Source organism: Oncorhynchus mykiss, chromosome 25 (genome assembly GCF_057628025.1).
Source record: "Oncorhynchus mykiss isolate SJ-2025 chromosome 25, ASM5762802v1, whole genome shotgun sequence".
Lineage (NCBI taxonomy): Eukaryota > Metazoa > Chordata > Actinopteri > Salmoniformes > Salmonidae > Oncorhynchus > Oncorhynchus mykiss.
In genome coordinates this window covers 77,598,198-77,618,111 of record NC_143046.1, presented here as the reverse complement: position 1 = coordinate 77,618,111, position 19,914 = coordinate 77,598,198, and the positions used below count along the sequence as shown (strand labels likewise).

General features: G+C 41.8%; 1 protein-coding gene and 1 long non-coding RNA gene across 4 annotated transcripts in view; one reads left to right on the top strand and one right to left on the bottom strand.

The window, feature by feature from the left end:
• LOC110505802 (tyrosine-protein kinase receptor TYRO3) overlaps positions 1-19,914 on the top strand; it is a 31,157-nt gene that overhangs the window by 5,735 nt on the left and 5,508 nt on the right. The window contains exons 3-16 of one of the 3 annotated variants that reach the window (XM_021585255.3): positions 988-1,088; positions 1,213-1,383; positions 5,135-5,221; positions 5,428-5,543; positions 6,053-6,233; positions 8,409-8,551; positions 10,444-10,582; positions 11,778-11,901; positions 12,315-12,409; positions 12,651-12,746; positions 15,210-15,293; positions 15,730-15,822; positions 16,377-16,498; positions 17,865-17,974. In XM_021585255.3, coding sequence (XP_021440930.1) covers positions 988-1,088; positions 1,213-1,383; positions 5,135-5,221; positions 5,428-5,543; positions 6,053-6,233; positions 8,409-8,551; positions 10,444-10,582; positions 11,778-11,901; positions 12,315-12,409; positions 12,651-12,746; positions 15,210-15,293; positions 15,730-15,822; positions 16,377-16,498; positions 17,865-17,974 — 1,662 coding nt within the window. Of the gene's footprint in view, positions 1-987; positions 1,089-1,212; positions 1,384-5,134; positions 5,222-5,427; positions 5,544-6,052; positions 6,234-8,408; positions 8,552-10,443; positions 10,583-11,774; positions 11,902-12,314; positions 12,410-12,650; positions 12,747-15,209; positions 15,294-15,729; positions 15,823-16,376; positions 16,499-17,864; positions 17,975-19,914 lie in introns of those variants that run through there. The other 2 variants (XM_021585254.3, XM_090221146.1) reach the window with 2 other exon arrangements.
• LOC149972137 (uncharacterized) overlaps positions 956-19,914 on the bottom strand; it is a 26,506-nt gene continuing 7,547 nt past the window's right edge. The window contains exons 2-3 of the long non-coding RNA XR_016492039.1: positions 5,057-5,128; positions 956-1,071 (exon numbers count right to left, since the gene is read on the bottom strand). This is a non-coding gene — a long non-coding RNA (uncharacterized LOC149972137). The remainder of the gene's footprint in view (positions 1,072-5,056; positions 5,129-19,914) is intronic.

Below are 19,914 nucleotides of genomic sequence, written 5' to 3'. Positions count from 1 at the left end.
GTCAATGCAGGCAATGGTTTCCTGAGTGACTCCTAAAACAAATACACAGTGTACTCCTGCTGAGTGAAAATTTACCCAAGCTAGTTTATTGCTCCAATTAGTTATATTCCTACTTCCAGTGGTGTAAAGTACTTAAGTAAAACATACCCAAAAACGACTTAAGTAGTACTTTAAAGTATCTGTACTTTACTATTTATATTTTTGACTACTTTTACTTCACTACATTCCTAAAGAAAGTGATACTTTTTACATTTTCCCTGACACCCAAAAGTACTCGTTACATTTTGAATGCTAAGCAGGACAGGAAAATGGTCCAATTCACACACTTTTATCAAGAGAACATCCCCGGTCATCCCTACTGCCTCTGATCTGGAGGACTCATTAAACATAAATGCTTAGTTTGTAAATTATGTCTGAGTGATGGTGTGCCCCTGACTATCCTTAAATTTAAAAAAAAAGTATGTCTGGTTTTCTTTATAAGGAATTTGAGATGATTTATACTTTTGTTACTTAAGTATATTTTTGCAATTACATTTACTTTTGATACTTAAATATATTTAAAACCAAATACTTTTTGACTTTTACTCAAGTAGTATTTTACTGGGTGACTTACCTTAACTTTTACATTAGTCATTTTCTATTATCTTTTACTCAAGTATGACAATTGGGTACTTTTTCCACAACCGCCTACTTCATCTCTCAACACATCTTCCAGGGGTTCTTTATCTGTATTGTACATTTTTCTTCTGCTACCCAGTTATATGTGATGGGCTTTTACCTCCATTCTGCCTAGCGGGTCTCCCCTCATCTATCAGTACTAATCCACATCTTTTCAGGAGAAGTGTTTTTGGACGTGCTCAGGGAATAATTTGGTTTATAGAATTACTACATAATTTTGAAACGTGATTATTTTTTTATTGTTTTTGCATTATCATGTTAAGTACTAGGGGAATCACTGAGCGTGTCCTTCTGTCCGGGTGGTTTCAGTGTGAAGTCTGTCCAGCAGCAGGATACAGGGAAGTACTGGTGTGAGGTAGAGTTCCGAGGCTCGACCATCTCTTCGGAGCCCGCCTGGATAACAGTAGAGGGTAAATCAATCAATGTTGTCCTGTCTGTCTCTTTCTTTCTCTCAACACAATGGCCTTTTTTTCAATAACATGATAAAATATATTATCCTGTTATCGTGGTCATACTTTCTGGTTCTTTCTCAAGGTGTCCCCCACTTTACACTTGAGCCCCAAGACGTAGCCACGATCCCTGGCATGCCCTTTAACCTGACGTGTACTGCTGTGGGTCCCCCGGGCCCGGTGGAGGTGCTGTGGTGGCTGGGAGGAGTACAGGAGGGAGACTTCACTTCCTCTCCATCTGTACTCCATGTTAACGGTAAGTATCTACCCGGGTTGTTATTCAATCTTTCCTTGATTCCTTTCCTAAAATCTCTTTACTTTCCTTGATTCCTTGCATCATCTCCTCTCACCTTCTCAAAATGCATTGTGGGAGAAGATCTGAGGTTCCTCCCCTCGGGCCCTCTCCTCCAATGAGAAGGTTATTAGGAGGTGGTAAAGAGAGATGATTTGAAGAACCGACTATAGACTACTGTGCAATATCCTATTTCTGCTGCTTCTCCCCTCCCTCTGGCTGGTTAAATCAACAGTGATATGATGAATCATAAGAATGAGTCAGATCAGAGTGTGTCATTTTCACATACTGTAAGTTCAATAAGGTGGACTGCCTGTTGTAAGAGTGCCATTAGTCATTACAAGGAACGGATGATAGTTTTATAGCATTCTTACTGGTCCTTGAGCTCTGCCCATGAGTTGGAAATATAACTGTTTGAATGGTAGAACTAAGCCAAAGGTTATTCTCAATGGGTGTAAGGCTACTGAAGGGCTGTCTTGCTCTTTCTTGCTCTGTCACCAAGGGTGTAGCCCAAGGCTCAATCCTAGGCCCGACGCTCTTCTCAATTTACATCATATAGCTCAGGCAGTAGGAAGCTCTCTCATCCATTTCTATGCAGATGATACAGTCTTATACTCAGCTGGCCACTCCCTGGATTTTGTGTTAAACACCCCACAACAAAGCTTTCTTAGTGTCAAACAAGCTTTCTCTGTACTGAACCTTGTCCTGAACACCTCCAAAACAAAGGTGGTTTGGTAAGAAGAATGCCCCTCTCCCCACAGGTGTTATTACTACCTCCTGAGGGTTTAGAGCTTGAGGTAGTCACCTCATACAAGTACTTGGGAGTATGGCTAGATGGTACACTGTCCTTCTCTCAGCACATATCAAAGCTGCAGGTTTAAGTTAAATCTAGACTTGGTTTCCTCTATCATAATTGCTCCTCTTTCACCCCAGCTACCAAACTAACCCTGATTCAGATGACCATCCTACCCATGCTAGATTGGAGAGACATAATTTAGGTTAGGGTGCCCTCGAGCGGCTAGATGTTCTTTACCATTCGGCCATCAGATTTGCCACCAATGCTCCTTATCGGACACATCACTGCACTCTATACTCCTCTGTAAACTGGTCATCTCTATACCCGTCACAAGACCCACTGGTTGATGCTTATTTATAAAACCCTCTTAGGCCTCACTCCCAGCTATCTGAGATAGTTGAAGTTTACATTCACTTAGGTTGGAGTCATTAAAACTCGTTTTTCAACCACTCCACAAATTTCTTGTTAACAAACTATAGTTTTGGCAAGTCGGTTAGGACATCTACTTTGTGCATGACACAAGTGAATTGTCCAACAATTGTTTACAGACAGATTATTTCACTTATAATTCACTGTATCACAATTCCAGTGGGTCAGAAGTTTACATACACTAAGTTGACTGTGCCTTTAAACAGCTTGGAAAATTCCAGAAAACTATGTCATGGCTTTAGAAGCTTCTGATAGGCTAATTGACATCATTTGAGTCAATAGGAGGTATACCTGTGGATGTATTTCAAGGCATACCTTCAAACTAAGTGCCTCTTTGCCTGACTTCATGGGACAATCAAAAGAAATCAGCCAAGACCTCTGAAAAAAAATTGTAGACCTCCACAAGTCTGGTTCATCCCTGAGAGCAATTTCCACACGCCTGAAGGTACCACGTTCATCTGTACAAACAATAGTACGCAAGTATAAACACCATGGGACCACGCAGCCGTCATACCACTCAGGAAGAAGATGCGTTCTGTCTCCTGGAGATGAACGTACTTTGGTGCGAAAAGTGCAAACCAATCCCAGAACAACAGCAAAGGACCTTGTGAAGATGCTGGAGGAAACAGGTACAAAAGTATCTATATGAACAGTAAAACGAGTCTTACATCGACATAACCTGAAAGGCCGCTCAGCAAGGAAGAAGCCACTCCTCCAAAACCGCCATAAAAAAGCCAGACTACGGTTTGCAACTGCACATGGGAACAAAGATCGTACTTTTTGGAGAAATGTCCTCTGATCTGATGAAACAAAAATAGAACTGTTTGACCATAATGACTATTGTTATGTTTGGAGGAAAAAGGGGGATGCTTGCAAGCCGAAGAACACCATCCCAACCGTGAAGTACGGGGGTGGCAGCATCATGTTGTGGGGGTGCTTTGCTGCAGGAGAGACTGGTGCAATTCACAAAATAGATGGCGTCATGAGGTAGGAAAATTATGTGAATATATTGAAGCAACATCTCAAAACATCAGTCAGGAAGTTAAAGCTTGGTCGCAAAAAGGGTCTTCCAAATGGACAATGACCCCAAGCATACTTCCAAAGTTGTGGCAAAATGGCGTAAGGACAACAAAATCAAGGTATTGGAGTGGACATCACAAAGCCCTAACCTCAATCCTATAGAAAATTTGTGGGTAGAACTGAAAAAGCGTGTGCACTGAATACAGCACTGAATGTTTGACTTTTTTATATATATATAGAGGGGGAACCAATGACCTCACCTGCCATATAATGTTTCCCCTCATGTTAAAGGACAAATGTCTTGACCTGAGATTGGAAATGTGTTGTAATTGGTTGAAAACACATAAAAGTGTACAGGTTTTGTTTGACACTAGCCAGTCCTCTGTCACATCCCATCCACATTGAAAGTCAATATATATAAAAAATATTTTAAAAAATAATAAGAGTTCTTAAAAGGGCGTGTTTTTTTTGACCCTTTCATTAGTTGTGTTTTATTCCGTTCTCGTGTTATGCAAGCTTTTCATGTTAGTGTCTCTCCTCTTCCATTTCTCCTTTTATGTTGAGCTGGTTCTGTTTCAGCAATAAGGAGCCTCCTACACTCTGCCATGTAACTGGACCTACCTGGCCCTTTCATCTCAATCAACACTGCTGACCAGAACCTCTCATTACAAGGCTGTGTCCTAAATGGAATCCTATTCCCAATGTAGTGCACTACTTTTGACCAGGGCCCATAGAACTCTGGTCTGATGTAGTGCACTATATAGGGAAAAGGGTTCCATTTGGGTGCATACAAATAGTTTGCTGCTAAGTGCCAACTCTGAGTCAGGAATGCGGCAGCCATATAGTCAACTTAACAGGCGTTGATGTTTTCCTATCTGTGAGAGTAACCAGAAACGTTTCGGCCCAGCTGATGGTTCTCTGTTATGACTCTGACATGTTTTTTTTGTGATTGTCAGTTAGTTGATGAATAACCAGGCAGTGTCCCACAGTGCCTGGTAGTAATCACTGTACAGTACACACACAAACACCCGCCTTTCTGTAAACATATTTGCTATGAAGGATTAGCCCAAGGACATTTATTTAATGGAGGGATACAACAGGCTTGTCAAGACAGTCTAGTTTAGGAGTTATTCATTGTGCTGACCTTGTTTCCTTGTGTAGTTTCAGTAGCTGGTTTGTTCAAATTGGTAGTGCCAAAATCTCTTTGATCCTTATGAGCCAAGTGTACTACAAACACTCACAGCACTTCATATACAGCACTCCACTCTGGTATGCATTGCCTACTGTCCAGTGTGTGAAAATTGCTCATTTACATTGGAGAAAGACTGTTGGTCAGGCATAATTGCAGGGGACTGGTTTAACACTCTCTTTTGGCATAAACTGGCAGCTTACCTTTTAAAAGGGCTCTGGCATGCTGTTGAGTACATCACATCATGAGTACACCATGTCTGCCTCCTCTGTTCCCTGTAGGTGTTAATAACAGCATCAAGTTCTACTGTGAAGCCAAGAATGCCAGAGGTATCTCAGTATCTCGAACAGGCACTGTGCACATTAAAGGTGAGACATTCATGAATAATCAATGCTGTCATAAGTGTGACTAAGTCATTTTTCAAATTAGAATACGCTGCTTGATAAAGACTGGTTAGTCAATGCATGTTACAGTATGCTGCTGTAATTTAGCTAGGCTTATCGGCCCCGAGTCCAGCTTCTGTTCAGAGTTGGATGTTTGTAAATCTAAAACCCTGTTCTTTAATTGACTGCAGTCCTCCCAGCAGCCCCTAAAGGTGTGCAGGTGGTCCACATGGTGGAGAACAATGTCACACTGGCCTGGAGCCCAGGCTTCACTGGACACTCTGACCTGTCAGCCTGCACCATCCAGGTACAGTAACTAAGACTGAACCAACACCACTGAGATGTCCTGTGTCAGTACTAAGTTCATATAACCTAATTCTTACATTTAGATTTTCAATAAAGCAACCATAATATGCAGTTGATAAATTAGTTATTATTACGAAATGTGGTGGTTGTTGTCAGTGCTATTTTAAGATGGGAGTGACAACCATCAGAATTCCATTAAAGCCTTGGATGAATGTTTGGCCTAGACTGAGATAATGAAAACCACATACCAATTTTTTAAACATTTAAGACAGCCTGAGTATTTAGACCTCAGTTTCAATATTAGAATGAAAGAATTTGGCAATGGAAACATGACGATATTTAAAGAGATACTTTGAGATTTTGGCAACGAGGCCCTTTATCTACTTCCCCAGAGTCAGATGAACTCATGGATACCATGTTAATGTCTCTGTGTCCAGGTTGAAGGAATTTAGAGGTAGTTTTGCCAGCTAATGCTAAACTACCGCTAACTTCCTTCTATACCTTTTACAGATGTCTAAGAACTCTGGGAGGAAGGTGGAAGTTCGAGACCAGCGTGTGAAGGTTCCACCGTTCCAACAGATCCTCAATGGGCTGAGCTGCTACTCCAACTACAGCGTTAGAGTGTGCTGTGACAATGAGGTGGGGACATCCCCGTTCTCTGGCTGGCTGGACTTTCAGACACTAGAAGCAGGTGTGCATCCAGTCACTAGAATAGATGATGACATATCTGGGGCTGAACAGGGCTGAGTTCCAAATGGCTCCCTATTCCTATGGGTCCTGGTCAAAAGTAGTGCACTATAAAGGGAATAGGGTGCCATTTGGGACTTAGCCCTTTTGTTCATCAACTGTTGTTTTTGTTGTCATTTTCTACCAACTGCACTCACATCACCAGCTGGACATCAATAGCATGTGACGATCCATGCAACAGTATGGCGAGTAGCAACCTTATCACAATGAGAACATAATGATTCTCTGTGTTTGTGGCCCTCTGTGTCTCACAGCCCCACAGATGACCTTTCAAAGTTGTTACTCTGTCAAAGTAACATGAAACATTTAGAGATGGTTAAACAGACACAGATTAACCCTAATCTTGGTCCAAAAATCATTTGAAGGAGATTCTCCATTGAGTTGTCTTTTTAGTATAGGACTAGCATTAGCTTAATCTTTGTCTGGGAATCCACCCCTTCATGTTCATATAGGATACGGTCTAAGTTTCAGTTTTAAATGAGGGTTGTTAAGATAAGTGGGACAGGCGTTTGAGTTTAGAGGTGATCATGGGAGCTCGTCTGAGGGGAGCAGTGGAGTGGGGGTTTCTGGTGGCGACCTTTGTATGTTTGTAAACTGCCAGTGCTGGACACAGGCCAGTGGATTCCAGTCCCACTTGTACAATGAACCATTGTGCATGCCCTCAATCCATATCAATGTGCTGCAGTGCTGAACTAAACCCTGTTGTCTCATTGTCGACACACGCTGGTCAAGGAGGCCACTGCAGGAATGATTGGGGTCTCATTTTAGGGTGACCTGAAGCCGGTCTCAATTTGCTTCGGGATGATCTATTTTCCCAGAGTCAGATGAACTTGTGGATACCATTTTTATGTCTGTGTGCAGTATGAAGGAAGTTAGAAGTAGTTTCGCAAGCTATTGCTAACTAGCAATGACTGGAAGTCTATGGATATCTACTAGCATGATAGTAGATACCCATTGACTTCCAGTAAATACCCATAGACGTCCAGTAAATACCCATAGACGTCCAGTAAATACCCATAGACGTCCAGTAAATACCCATAGACGTCCAGTAAATACCCACAGACGTCCAGTAAATACCCATAGACGTCCAGTAAATACCCATAGACGTCCAGTAAATACCCATAGACGTCCAGTAAATACCCATGGACGTCCAGTAAATACCCATGGACGTCCAGTAAATACCCATAGACGTCCAGTAAATACCCATAGACGTCCAGTAAATACCCATAGACGTCCAGTAAATACCCATAGACGTCCAGTAAATACCCATAGACGTCCAGTAAATACCCATAGACGTCCAGTAAATACCCACAGACGTCCAGTAAATACCCATAGACTTAAAGTAAATACCCATAGACGTCCAGTAAATACCCATAGACTTCCAGTAAATACCCATAGACGTCCAGTAAATACCCATAGACGTCCAGTAAATACCCATAGACTTAAAGTAAATACCCATAGACGTCCAGTAAATACCCATAGACTTCCAGTAAATACCCATAGACGTCCAGTAAATACCCATAGACGTCCAGTAAATACCCATAGACTTAAAGTAAATACCCATAGACTTCCAGTAAATACCCATAAACTTAGTCATTGCGCTAAAGCTAGTTAGCATTGGCTCGCAAAACTACCTCAAACTTCCTTCATACTGGACACAGAGACATAAATTTTTTAACCACGAGTTCATCTGACTGCTGGAATAGATAAAGGGCCTCAATGCCAAAATCCCGAAGTATACCTTAATCTTGGCCCTTCCCCTTATATCTCATTCAGTGTTTAATAGTCACATGTGCAGGGTTGCAGGTGTGATTGGAGGGTACAATGAAAATCTTAGGCTCCGAGCTCCAACATGCTAAGTTAAATAAAATAATGAAAATTATTAAAAAAATAATAATAATCTGTAGCAGCGATTAATAAATAAATGTCCATATGTTTGCAGAAGTGGAAGCAATACTGCTTATACCTATCCAGACCCTTTAGATCTGTTAATGTTTTTAAGGATTAGGACCAAGGGTGTGATGACAGCATGGACATATACAATGGCAACCCCGTATTGTTCTTTGATGAAATGTAAAGTATTGTCATGAAACTGACCCTGTGTCTTCTTTCTTCCTAGTGCCCTCTGCTGCCCCTCGGAACCTGACCTTTGAACTAACTGAACAGCATCTGTCCCTGAACTGGGCGAGCTTGGATGACAAGGAGCTGCAGGGGAAACTGATGGCCTACAAAGTCCAGTGGAACCTGGGAGGAGAGGGACAGGTTCAGACCCATACACCTATACACACTGAAGGAATCTCGTATATACCTCAGATGATAGCAAAAGCTGCAGGAAGAAAATAAACTGAAGAAAATAGTCTCTGGCTGTGCAGATCAATGCACATTTCAGTAATTGAATATGCCAAATTCTCAGTCACAGTAGACATTGGTCAGTGGAGCATACAATAACCACAACCAGCTGACACCAGTCTTCAGCTGCTGTCAACAATCCACTTCTTATTAATTACAATCCCTATGTTTCTGTTATTATGGAATGTGGTACATTACAGTATGACTACGTTCACAATCCTATGGCCATACCAGAAGTTTCTATGGCCATACCAGAAGTTTCTATGGCCATAATAGGGGTTTAGTTGTTTTTAATAGGGACATTGCTATAGAAAATGGGTCAAAAGTATTTTTCCTCTCCTTTCTATGACTCCCAATCTGTCAGGTGTTCAGGTGAGATATCTAAACCCTTTGAGCTCGCTACATGTGTTCTGTTTTTTCTTTCTTGGCCACAAGAATTGTATAATGACCATACAGTGCCTCCAGAAATGATTTGCACAGATGTGTTGTCACTGGCCTAGACACACAGTACCCCATAATGTCAAAGTGGAAATACGTTTTTTGAAAATGTTACACATTCATTAAAATTAAAGCTGAAATGTCTTGGATCAATAAGTATTCAACCCTTTTATTATGGCAACACTAAATACGTTCAGGAGTAAAAATGTGCTTAACAAGTCGCATAAGTTGCATGGACTCACTCCATATCATGATATTTGAATGACTACCTCATCTCTGTACCCCACACATACAATTACCACAAAGACCAGGGATAAGGGCACCTATTGGTACATGGGTAAAAAAAATGTTTAAAAAAAAAAAAAGACACTGAATATCGCTTTGAGCATGGTGAAGTTATTAACTACACTTTGGATGGTGTATCAATACACCAGTCACTACAAAGATACAAGCGTCCTTCCTAACTCAGTTGCCAGAGAGGAAAGAAACCACTCAGGGATTTCACCATGATGCCAAAACATTTATTACAGTTTATTATTGGAGAACTGAGAATGGATCAACAACATTATAGTTACTCCACAATACTAACCTAATTGACAGAGTGAAAAAACAAGGAAGTCTGTACACCATACAAATATTCCAAAAAAAGCATCTTGTTTGCAACAAGGCATTAAAGTAATACTGCAAAAAATGTGGCAAAGCAATTAACTTTTTCTCTTGAATACAAAGTGTAATATTTGGGGCAAATACAACACATTACTGAGTACCACTCTCCATATTTTCAAGCGTCATGTTTTGGTGTAATCGTTAAGAACTGGGCAGTTTGTTAGGATAAAAAATAAATGTAATGGAGCTAAGCACAGGTAAAATCCTAGAGGAAAACCTGGTTCATTCTGCTTTCCACCAGACAATTCACCTTTCAGCAGGACAATAACCTAGAACACAAGGTCAAATCTACACTGGAGTTGCTTACCAAGAAGACTGGGAATGTTCCTGAGTTGCCGAGTTACAGTTTTGATTTAAATCTACATTAAAATATATGTCAAGACCTGAAAATGGTTAAAGATCATGAGCATGATGAAATTGTAACACCAAATTAATGTTCAAAATGTATTCCAAGTCCTCTTGCATGGTCTTCAATGTAATCTTTTCTCATAATGGAGAGAATTCAAAACATTTATTAATTAAAAGGTCACATTTCATATTTTGTTCCTGTGGTGTCAAAGCATGTGTGTCTCTGTGATAAAAGACCAGCACTTACTTGGATCTAATTTGCAATGGAAGCTTTGTTTTTAAGTTTCTTAAACTCAAAGCAATATGTCTTAATAGAACACACATTAACATACGTTTTGATTGTTGTGTTCCAGGAGGCGTTGCTCTTTAAAGAGAACATGGCCCACCTGTCTGGTGGAGGTCGTTTCTTCAACGCCACCTTCCAGGTGTCGGCGTGTACAGTGGCCGGCTGTGGGCCCTGGAGCCAGCCTGTACTGGTCATGCCCGCCTCAGGTCAGTGAGCCCTTCTGTCACTCCACCGCAATCAGTCCCTCTGTCACGCTGGTTGTGTACACTTGACACTTACATGCGACTGCTACTATCAGAATACAAAGATCGTATTGAAAAGACAAACAAGTTGCATTGTGGTCAAATTGTGTTCAGATCTGACTGACCACTTCAGGTGGTCAGGGACGCATTGAGGAGAGATCCACCCGCAATCTGGACTCAATCAGGCTTCAGAAAGTGCATACAGTGGGAAACGTCATCAGCACTTCGCCAACACAAGTCTCCTGAAAACTTGTGTTTTGGAAGCGAAAGAAGCTAATGTGTTTCCTGGCTTCATAAATGCTAGCTAATTAGGAAAAAAAAAAATGTTTGGCTAGAGTTATGCTAACCTGTTTGCAATCCCTTTAGCTTTGCTGGTTACAGAGGTTAGTTGGTTAGTTAGCTATAGTAGATGGCTACTGCCATCAAGTTGTTATCAAATTTAGCCTTTTCCACCGTTTGCATACTGGCATTTCAATATAACCTAGGAAAAGGGAATCCCGACACAATGTGGACACATTTAAATGTAGACGTACGACGTGTTCGGGAATTCCATTATCGTACCTCTATGATCAGAATACAAAATCTGTATGAACTGTCAATTCTAAAAACGGCCTCTGTCACTATCCACTATTAGTCCCTCTGTCACTATCCACTATTAGTCCCTCTGTCACTATCCACTATTAGTCCCTCTGTCACTATCCACTATTAGTCCCTCTGTCACTATCCACTATTAGTCCCTCTGTCACTATCCACTATTAGTCCCTCTGTCACTATCCACTATTAGTCCCTCTGTCACTATCCACTATTAGTCCCTCTGTCACTATCCACTATTAGTCCCTCTGTCACTATCCACTATTAGTCCCTCTGTCACTATCCACTATTAGTCCCTCTGTCACTATCCACTATTAGTCCCTCTGTCACTATCCACTATTAGTCCCTCTGTCACTATCCACTATTAGTCCCTCTGTCACTATCCACTATTAGTCCCTCTGTCACTATCCACTATTAGTCCCTCTGTCACTATTATGTCCTCTGTCACTATCCACTAGTAGTCTAGTTGTTTTGAAACCTATGCTCCAAATTTGAAGGTAACACGGCTTTGTGTTGTATGTAAAGCTAGTTTGTTATACTGTGTGTGTGTTTATGTTCCACAAAGCAGTGGCAGCCCAGACTCAGAGAGGCCATATGTGGGTGGGTCTGTTGCTGGGCCTGCTGGTGGCCACCATGGTAGGGCTTCTCCTGACAGTCCTAGTGCACCGCAGAGGGAAGGAAACACAGTTTGGGTAGGCTATGATTGTCTCTCTCTCTCTACTAGAATACAGCCATTCATACTGTACATATCTCTAGACATCATTTTTTGGGTGAGAAGGATTTATATGGTCTGAAAGCAGTGCACCGCACCACCTTTTCACATAGAGGTCGATTTTTTCTGCAGAATATACCAGAATCCGAGGCTTTGTTTGAATACTTTGACAGCATCCTTCTTCACTTTTTTTTCTGAGCTGACATGATTGGATAAGGAAAAGCAAGGTTTCCATGAGATTCCCTTCAACAATGTTTTGGTCTGATCAGTGGAATATCTCTAGGAAGGGAGGAAGGATGCATTTTAGAAGTATTTGAACACAGGGGCAATGTATCTACAAGGTTACAACACCAATGTAAAGATGGGATAATAGGGCTCTGCTTGTCCTTGCAGGTCTGTGTTCAAGCCACCGGGGACTGAGAGCACGGTCTCCTTCACTGCAGCCAGGTCATTCAACAGGACCTGCTCTGAGCTCCCAGAATCCACCTGTAAGTAAAGTTAGTCATGTTTGGCTTGTAGCCTCCACAAATAAATGTTTCTCTATTGACACATATGGCACAAGCACTACAGTGCGATTGCATCCTAAATGGCACACTATTCCCTATATAGTGCACTACTTTTGACCAGAACCTTTTGGGCCCACCACATAGGCAAAAAGGTGCCTCTATTGACCCGTAATGTAGTGGACCTGGGTTGTGAATAATCAATTGTATCTCTGTCTTCCATCAGTGGACAGCTTGGGTATCAACGACGATCTGAAGGCCAAGCTTCAAGACGTTCTGATCCCAGAAAGGCTACTGACCCTCGGACACATCTTGGGAAAAGGTTGGTGGGACATCCTATGTTTATTTCACTTAGCTGTGCTCAACAGATAAAGTACATTTAGATAGAAAACCTTTACAATGTATTGTTTGATGCTGCAATGTGCAAAATCAAATCAGTTTATTGGCCGCGTACATAGATTTACAGATGTTATTGCAGGCGCAGTGAAATGCTTGTTTTCTAGCTCCAACAGTGTAGTAATATCTAGCAGTAATATAATACCCTCACCCCCACAGTGACCATGCCTGCGTACATACATACATATCCCAACCAGAAGCAATAGATTACAGGCAACATCTGCACTGAGCTAAAGGCTAGAGCTGTCGCTTTCAATGAGCGGGACACTAATCCGGGCACTTATAAGAAATCCAGCTATGCCCTTTGACCATCAAACAGACAAAGTGTCAATACAGGATCAAGATTGAATCCTACTACACTAGCTCTGACATTCGTCATATGTAGCAGGGCTTGCAAACTATCACAGATTACAAAGGGAAACCCAGATGTGAGCTGTCTAGTGACGCGAGCCTACCAGTCCAGCTAAATGCGTTCTATGTGCGCTTCGAGGCTAGGAACACTGAACTATGCATGAGAGCATCAGCTATTCCAGACGACTGTGATCACCCTCTCCTTAGCTGATGGATGACCTTTAAACAGGTTAACATTCACAAGGCCACAGGGCCATCCGGATTACCAGGACGAGTACTCAGAGCATGCGCAGACCAACTGGCAAGTGTCTTCACCAACATTTTCAACCTCTCCATGTCCGAGTCTGTAATACCAATGTGTTTTAAGCAGATCACCATAGTCCCTGTGCCCAAGAACACCAAGGTAACCTGCCTAAATGACTACTAACCCGTAGCACTCACGTCTGTAGCCATGAAATGCTTTGAAAGGCTGGTCATGGCTCACATCAACACCATTATCCCAGACACCCTGGACCCACTCCAATTCGCATACCGCCTCAACATATCCACAGATGACGCAATCTCTATTGCACCCCACACTGCCCACTGATCATTGTCTTGTTGGAAGCTGAACCTTCACCCCAGTCTGAGGTCCTTAGCACTCTGGAGCAGGTTTTCATCAGGGATCTCTCTGTACTTTGCTCCATTTATCTTTCCCTGGATCCTGACTAATCTCCAAGTCCTTGCCGCTAAAAAACATCCCCACAGCATGATGCTTCCACCACCATGCTTCACCGTAGGGACGGTGCCAGGATTCCTCCAGACGTGATGCTTGACATTCAGGCCAAAGAGTTCATCAGGCCAGCGAATCTTGTTTCTCATGGTCTAAAAGTCTTTAGGTGCCTTTTGGAAAACTCCAAGCAGGCTGTCATGTGCCTTTTACCGAGGAGTGGCTTCCGTCTGGCTACTCTACCATACAGGCCTGATCGGTGTAGTGCTGCAGAGATGGTTGTCCTTCTGGAAGGTTTTCCCATCTCCACAGAGGAACTCTAGAGCTCTGTCAGCGTAACCATCGGGTTCTTGGTCCCCTCCCTGACCAAGGCCTTTCTCCTCCGATTGCTCAGTTTGGCCGGGCGGTCAGCTCTATGAAGAGTCTTGGTGGTTCCAAACTTCTTCCATTTAAGAATGATGGAGGCTACTGTGTTCTTGGGGACATTCAATGCTGCAATCAAAATGTTTTTGATACCCTTCCTCAGATCTGTGCCTCGACACAATCCTGTCTCGGAGCTCTACAGATAATTCCTTCGACATCCTGGCTTGGTTTTTACTCTGACATGCACTGTCAACTGTGGGGCCTTATATAGACAGGTGTGTGCCTTTTTTCAAATCATGCCCAATCAATTACATTTACCACAGGTGGACTCCAATCAAGTAGTAGAACCATCTTAAGGATGATCAATGGAAACAGGATGCACCTGAGCTCAGTCTCATAGCAAAGGGTCTGAATACTTATGTAAATATCTAGGTATCTGTTTATTTTCAACACATTTGCAACAATTTCTAAAAACCTGTTTTTGCTTCGTCATTGTGGGGTATTTTGTGTAGATTGAGGGGGAAAAAAATGTAATCTGTTTTAGAATAAGGCTGTAACGTAACAAAGTGGAAAAGGTCAATGGGTCTGAATACTTTCCGAAGGCACATATAGTACTACCTCAGCTACCTCCCACCCTTGCACATGGACTTGGTACTGGTAACCCGTGTAAATAACCAAGTTATCGTTACTGTATATTTATTACTCATTATTTTTCTATGTATTCCTCATTATTATTATTTATATTTTTTCTAATTGCATTATTGGGAAGGGCAAGCATTTCACTGTTGGTCTACACCTGTTTATGAAGCATGTGACATTTTTTTTATTTGAAATAGAGCATTTACAAAAGTCTGGCATGGCCTATAACCATAACTGTGTATCGCTAAATAACAAGACAATGTCTGTATTACATTTTGGAATATGTTGAGTTGTTTGAGGAGTAACGTGCCAGTGATGTCTGTTTAGGTGAGTTTGGCTCAGTGCGTGAGGCCTTCCTAAAGATGGAGGACAGCACTGTACAACAGAAGGTTGCAGTGAAGGTGCTAAAAAGTGAGACTTTTACATTTTAACTGCCTTTTATATAATCATAATTTAGCAGATTTATATAGTGCTTTTCTACCAACGTAGGAACTCAAAGCGCTTTACAAAGTAGGGGGAAACTCCCCTCATCCACCACCAATGTGTAGCACCCACCTGGGTGAAGCACGGCGACCATTTTGGTGCCCGAACGCTCACCACACATCAGCTATCATGTGGAGAGGTGAGGAATGATATATACCAATTAGGAATGAGGCGGATGATTTGATGGCCATGATGTAATGGGGCCAAGTTTGGAATTTAGCCATGATCCCGGGGTTAACACCCCTGTTCTTATGAGTGTCAGTGGATAATACATTGATACACATGATAATCGTACCTGTATAATGTTAACTAATAAGTCCTTGGAAGTTATGATCATTTATGTTCTCTGTCCTTTTTACATCAGCGGATATCAACTCATCATGTGATATTGAGCAGTGCCTGAAAGAGGCTGCTTACATGAAGGACTTCCACCATCCAAATGTCATCCAGCTCATTGGTTAGTGGCAGTGAAGACGCATTTAACTTCCGCCGACTCACTTCAATTAAATCTAACTTTATTTATATCCTTAGGCATTGCCAGATTCCAAATAATAACAGCTTGCACATATAATACAACCACAACAAGTAAGGCTACTTAGGATCAGAAACGGAGTGTTTTAAGAGTTGCCCATCAATCAATGTGCTTTGACCAGGGCCGGCCCTAGTCTTATGGGGGCCCTAAGCTAGATTTGGTTGGAGGAGCCCCCACCTCATGGCAAAACATTTGTTTTGACGCAGAGAGAAAAACATATTACGCTTTAAGTTAATTTCCTGCAATTTTGCACATTTTGCCAAGTTGTATAGAGAAAATGTTGCAGTTTTAAATTAAGTTAACTGCAATTCTACAGATTTTACGATGGCCTGACATTTTTATTTATTTACATTTGATAAAGAATTTCATGCAGCCTGCGGCCCTAAGCAACCACTTATGTCGCTTATGCCTGGAGCTGGCCCTGGCTTCGACTGACTTGTTCTGCTGAGTTGTTGATTGAATATACTTTTATTCTCTAGGAGTGAGTTTGCACAGACGGCCTCAGCAACGGTTGCCCATCCCCATGGTTATCCTGCCCTTCATGAAGCATGGGGATCTTCACACCTTTCTGCTCATGTCCCGCCTTGGAGACGAGCCCTTTGTGAGTAGTCACCTATATGTTTTATACACTCTTGTATGCATACTAAAATAGATAGCCAATTCAGGGACATAAACACTCAGTGGCCAGTTTATTAGGTATACCCATCTAGTACGGGTCGGACCCCTTTTCCTCCAGAACCGCCTGAATTCTTCAGGGCATAGAAACGTTGCTCAATTGGTATCAAGGGACCTAACGTGTGCCAGGAAAACATTCACCACACCATTAAACCAACAGCCTGTACCATTGACACCAGGCAAGATGAGGCTTATGCCGCAAAAGCCAAATCCTGACTCTGCCATCAGGAACGGGGATTCATCAGACAAGGCAATCTTTTTCCACTCCTCAGTTGTCCAGTGTTGGTGATTGCCTTCCCATTTTAGCCGCTTCTTGTTGTTTTTAGCTGATAGGAGTGGAACCCAGTGTGGTAGTCTACTGCAATAGCCCATCTTGTTGTTTTTAGCTGATAGGAGTGGAACCCAGTGTGGTAGTCTACTGCAATAGCCCATCCGTAACAAGGACCGACGAGTTGTGTTCCAAATTGCCATTCTGCACACCCCTGTTGTACTGCCCCGTTATTTGCCTGTTTGTGGCCCACCTGTTAGATTGCACAATTCTTGCCATTCTCCTTCAACCTCTCTCATCAACGAGCTGTTTTCACCCACAGGACTTCCGCTGACTGGATGTTTTTTCTCTCTCGCACCATTCTCGGTAAACTCTAGACACTGTCGCGCATGAAAAGCCCAGGACGACGCGCCTGTCACTGACGAACATGCGTAGGTCACTTGTTTTGCCCATTCTAATGTTCAATCGAACAGTAACTGAATGCCTGTCTGCTTGCTTTTTTAGAAAATCACAGCCACGTGACCCACTGTCTGTAGGAGAGCACCATTTTCATGAACAGGGTTGGTGAACCTAAAACTGGCCACTGAGTGTATATTGATACAAACAGTAACACAAACAGTTACTTTATACAACGGGTGGATCTAATCCTGAATGCTGATGGATTAATACCGCATTCCAGCAGGTGTCTATTCCACCGTTACCACCAGCTAAATCTATGACATTAAAATGCCTATTTACTCTGTTCCATCCACTGTCTCATCAGCCCATCCAGGCAATTTATAAACTTGATCTCCACAATAAAAATATATGCATCTAGACATTATCTTACATTCAAGGTCTTCCACTGTTAGTTGTCAGTTTAGATGCATGTTTAAATCATTCCATAATTTCCTGTTATAGACTATACTGGAAAGACAAGTATTAGTGTGGGGCCAAATATTTTATTTCCAGGACACTTTCTAATTGATGCATATCTTCAAATCATGTTTTAACAAAGTAATGTTGCGGTCTCTCCCTCACACAGACAGTGTCACTGCAGATGCTCATTCAGTTTATGTTGGACATCGCTCGTGGAATGGAGTACCTGAGCAACAGAAGCATCATACACAGGGATCTGGCTGCACGCAACTGCATGTGAGTGAATTACCAGCAGAGTAGACAGTGGCTCCATCTCAAATGGCACCCTATTCCCTATAAAAGGGCACTACTTTCTATCAGAGCCCTATGGGCCCTGGTCAAAACTAGTGCACTAAATAGCAGGGTTCATACACATTTTGACAGAAGGAATATTATAACTTTTCCAAGACTTCTCCATGACGTTTAACCAAATTTCCATGACCAACAATTGGCGGCGTCTCTATGTACGTATGAAAAATGTGCTTCATGTGGTATCAACACTGGGAGGCTTGCTCTCTGATCCCATGTACAATCTCCTGTTGTGTGCAAGGCACTTAAGTCCCACAAAGTAGAGTACCGGTTAGGCAACTGTATAAAACACGTGGTCAACCCTCAGTCTGGAGAGATACTTGATGTACAGGCTTTTGATCCAGCCCTGCTCAAACACAGAGCCAGTTTATCAAGGTGCAGTTGGGCAGATAATCTCTACAATATGGTTTGTTAGAGGGGGGATAAAGGCCTGTACATACATTAGCTCTCCTGGAGGACGGCTGATCACCCTTGATGAAAAATATTACAACCAAATACATTTTATGCCTTTTGAAATAACTCGCTCATTCAATATATCAAAGATCAAGTGGCTGTTGTTGGCTACAAATCTTTTTATTCAGCTGAAGCAAACCCACAAATTTTCTTCAGGAAATGTACCTTTTCTAGTTAAGTTTATAAGCTAACTTGGTGTTTACTCTGCAGGCTGACTAGCATCTTGAGTTGAATGTCCCATACAGTGGATGCCCAAATCAACTGGAAGTATCTACAAAAAAAAATCTGTTTGCAATTCACAAATTATTATTTTGATTCACTGCAACTGAACCAAAACCCAACTAATACAATGTTGAAGTGAATAATTCCTTTCATCCCCAAAAATTCTTAGCCTGTAGAAAGTTTTTGGGGACATGACGAAAACATGAATACATGCTAATAATAGTTCAACAGTTAACTAGTGCAGGGGTTTTTCACTCGGGGGGGCTCCTTCCAGCATTGGGGAACATCCCGTGCCCCCCCCCATTTACTATGGGCACAGGCACTGTTCATGACACAAACTGTGCACACCCCTTCTTTCAATTCTATATATTTTGCCATGTGTAGTCAGTCATGTGATGTGAGTGTCAAAAAAAGTACAATATCTATAAACAAAAAAAAATCTAAAAATAAACGTTAGCTGACATGGGCTAGTTGATCTGGACAGTTCTTACAAGTTATAAATAGCTCTCTAAGGTATGCAATGACTGACAAGAGGAACTGATGATGCACTACCCAATTTCGAAATTGCACCTTGTGCATTCTACTATTACAACTTTCAAGAGTAAGTTTATAGCCGGAATGAGAGTTCCTTAAAAACATTTTTTTATATATAGCTACAGTGCCTTATTCAGCCCCCTTGACTTTTTCCTCATTTTGTTACTTTACAGCCTTATTCAAAAATGAATTAAATACATACAAATATTCAGCAATCTACACACACTACCCCATATTGACAAAGCAAAAACACGTTTTTAGACATTTTTACTAATTGACAAAATACTTTTTACATAAGTATTCAGACTCTTTGCTATGAGAATTGAAATTGAGCTCAAGTGCATCCTGTTTCCATTGATCATTCTTAAGATGGTTAAAGTCCACCTTTGGTAAATTCAATGGATTGGACATGATTTGGAAAGGCACACACCTGTCTATATAAGGTCCCACAGTTGACAGTGCATGTCAGAGCAAAAACCAAGCCATGAGGTCGAAGGAACTGTCCTTAGAGCTCAGAGACAGGATTGTGTCGAGGCACAGATCTGGGGAAGGGTACCAAAACATTTCTGCAACTTTGAAGATTCCCAAGAACACAGTGGCCTCCATCATTCATAAATGGAAGATGTTTGGAACCACCAAGAGACTTCCTAGAGCTGACT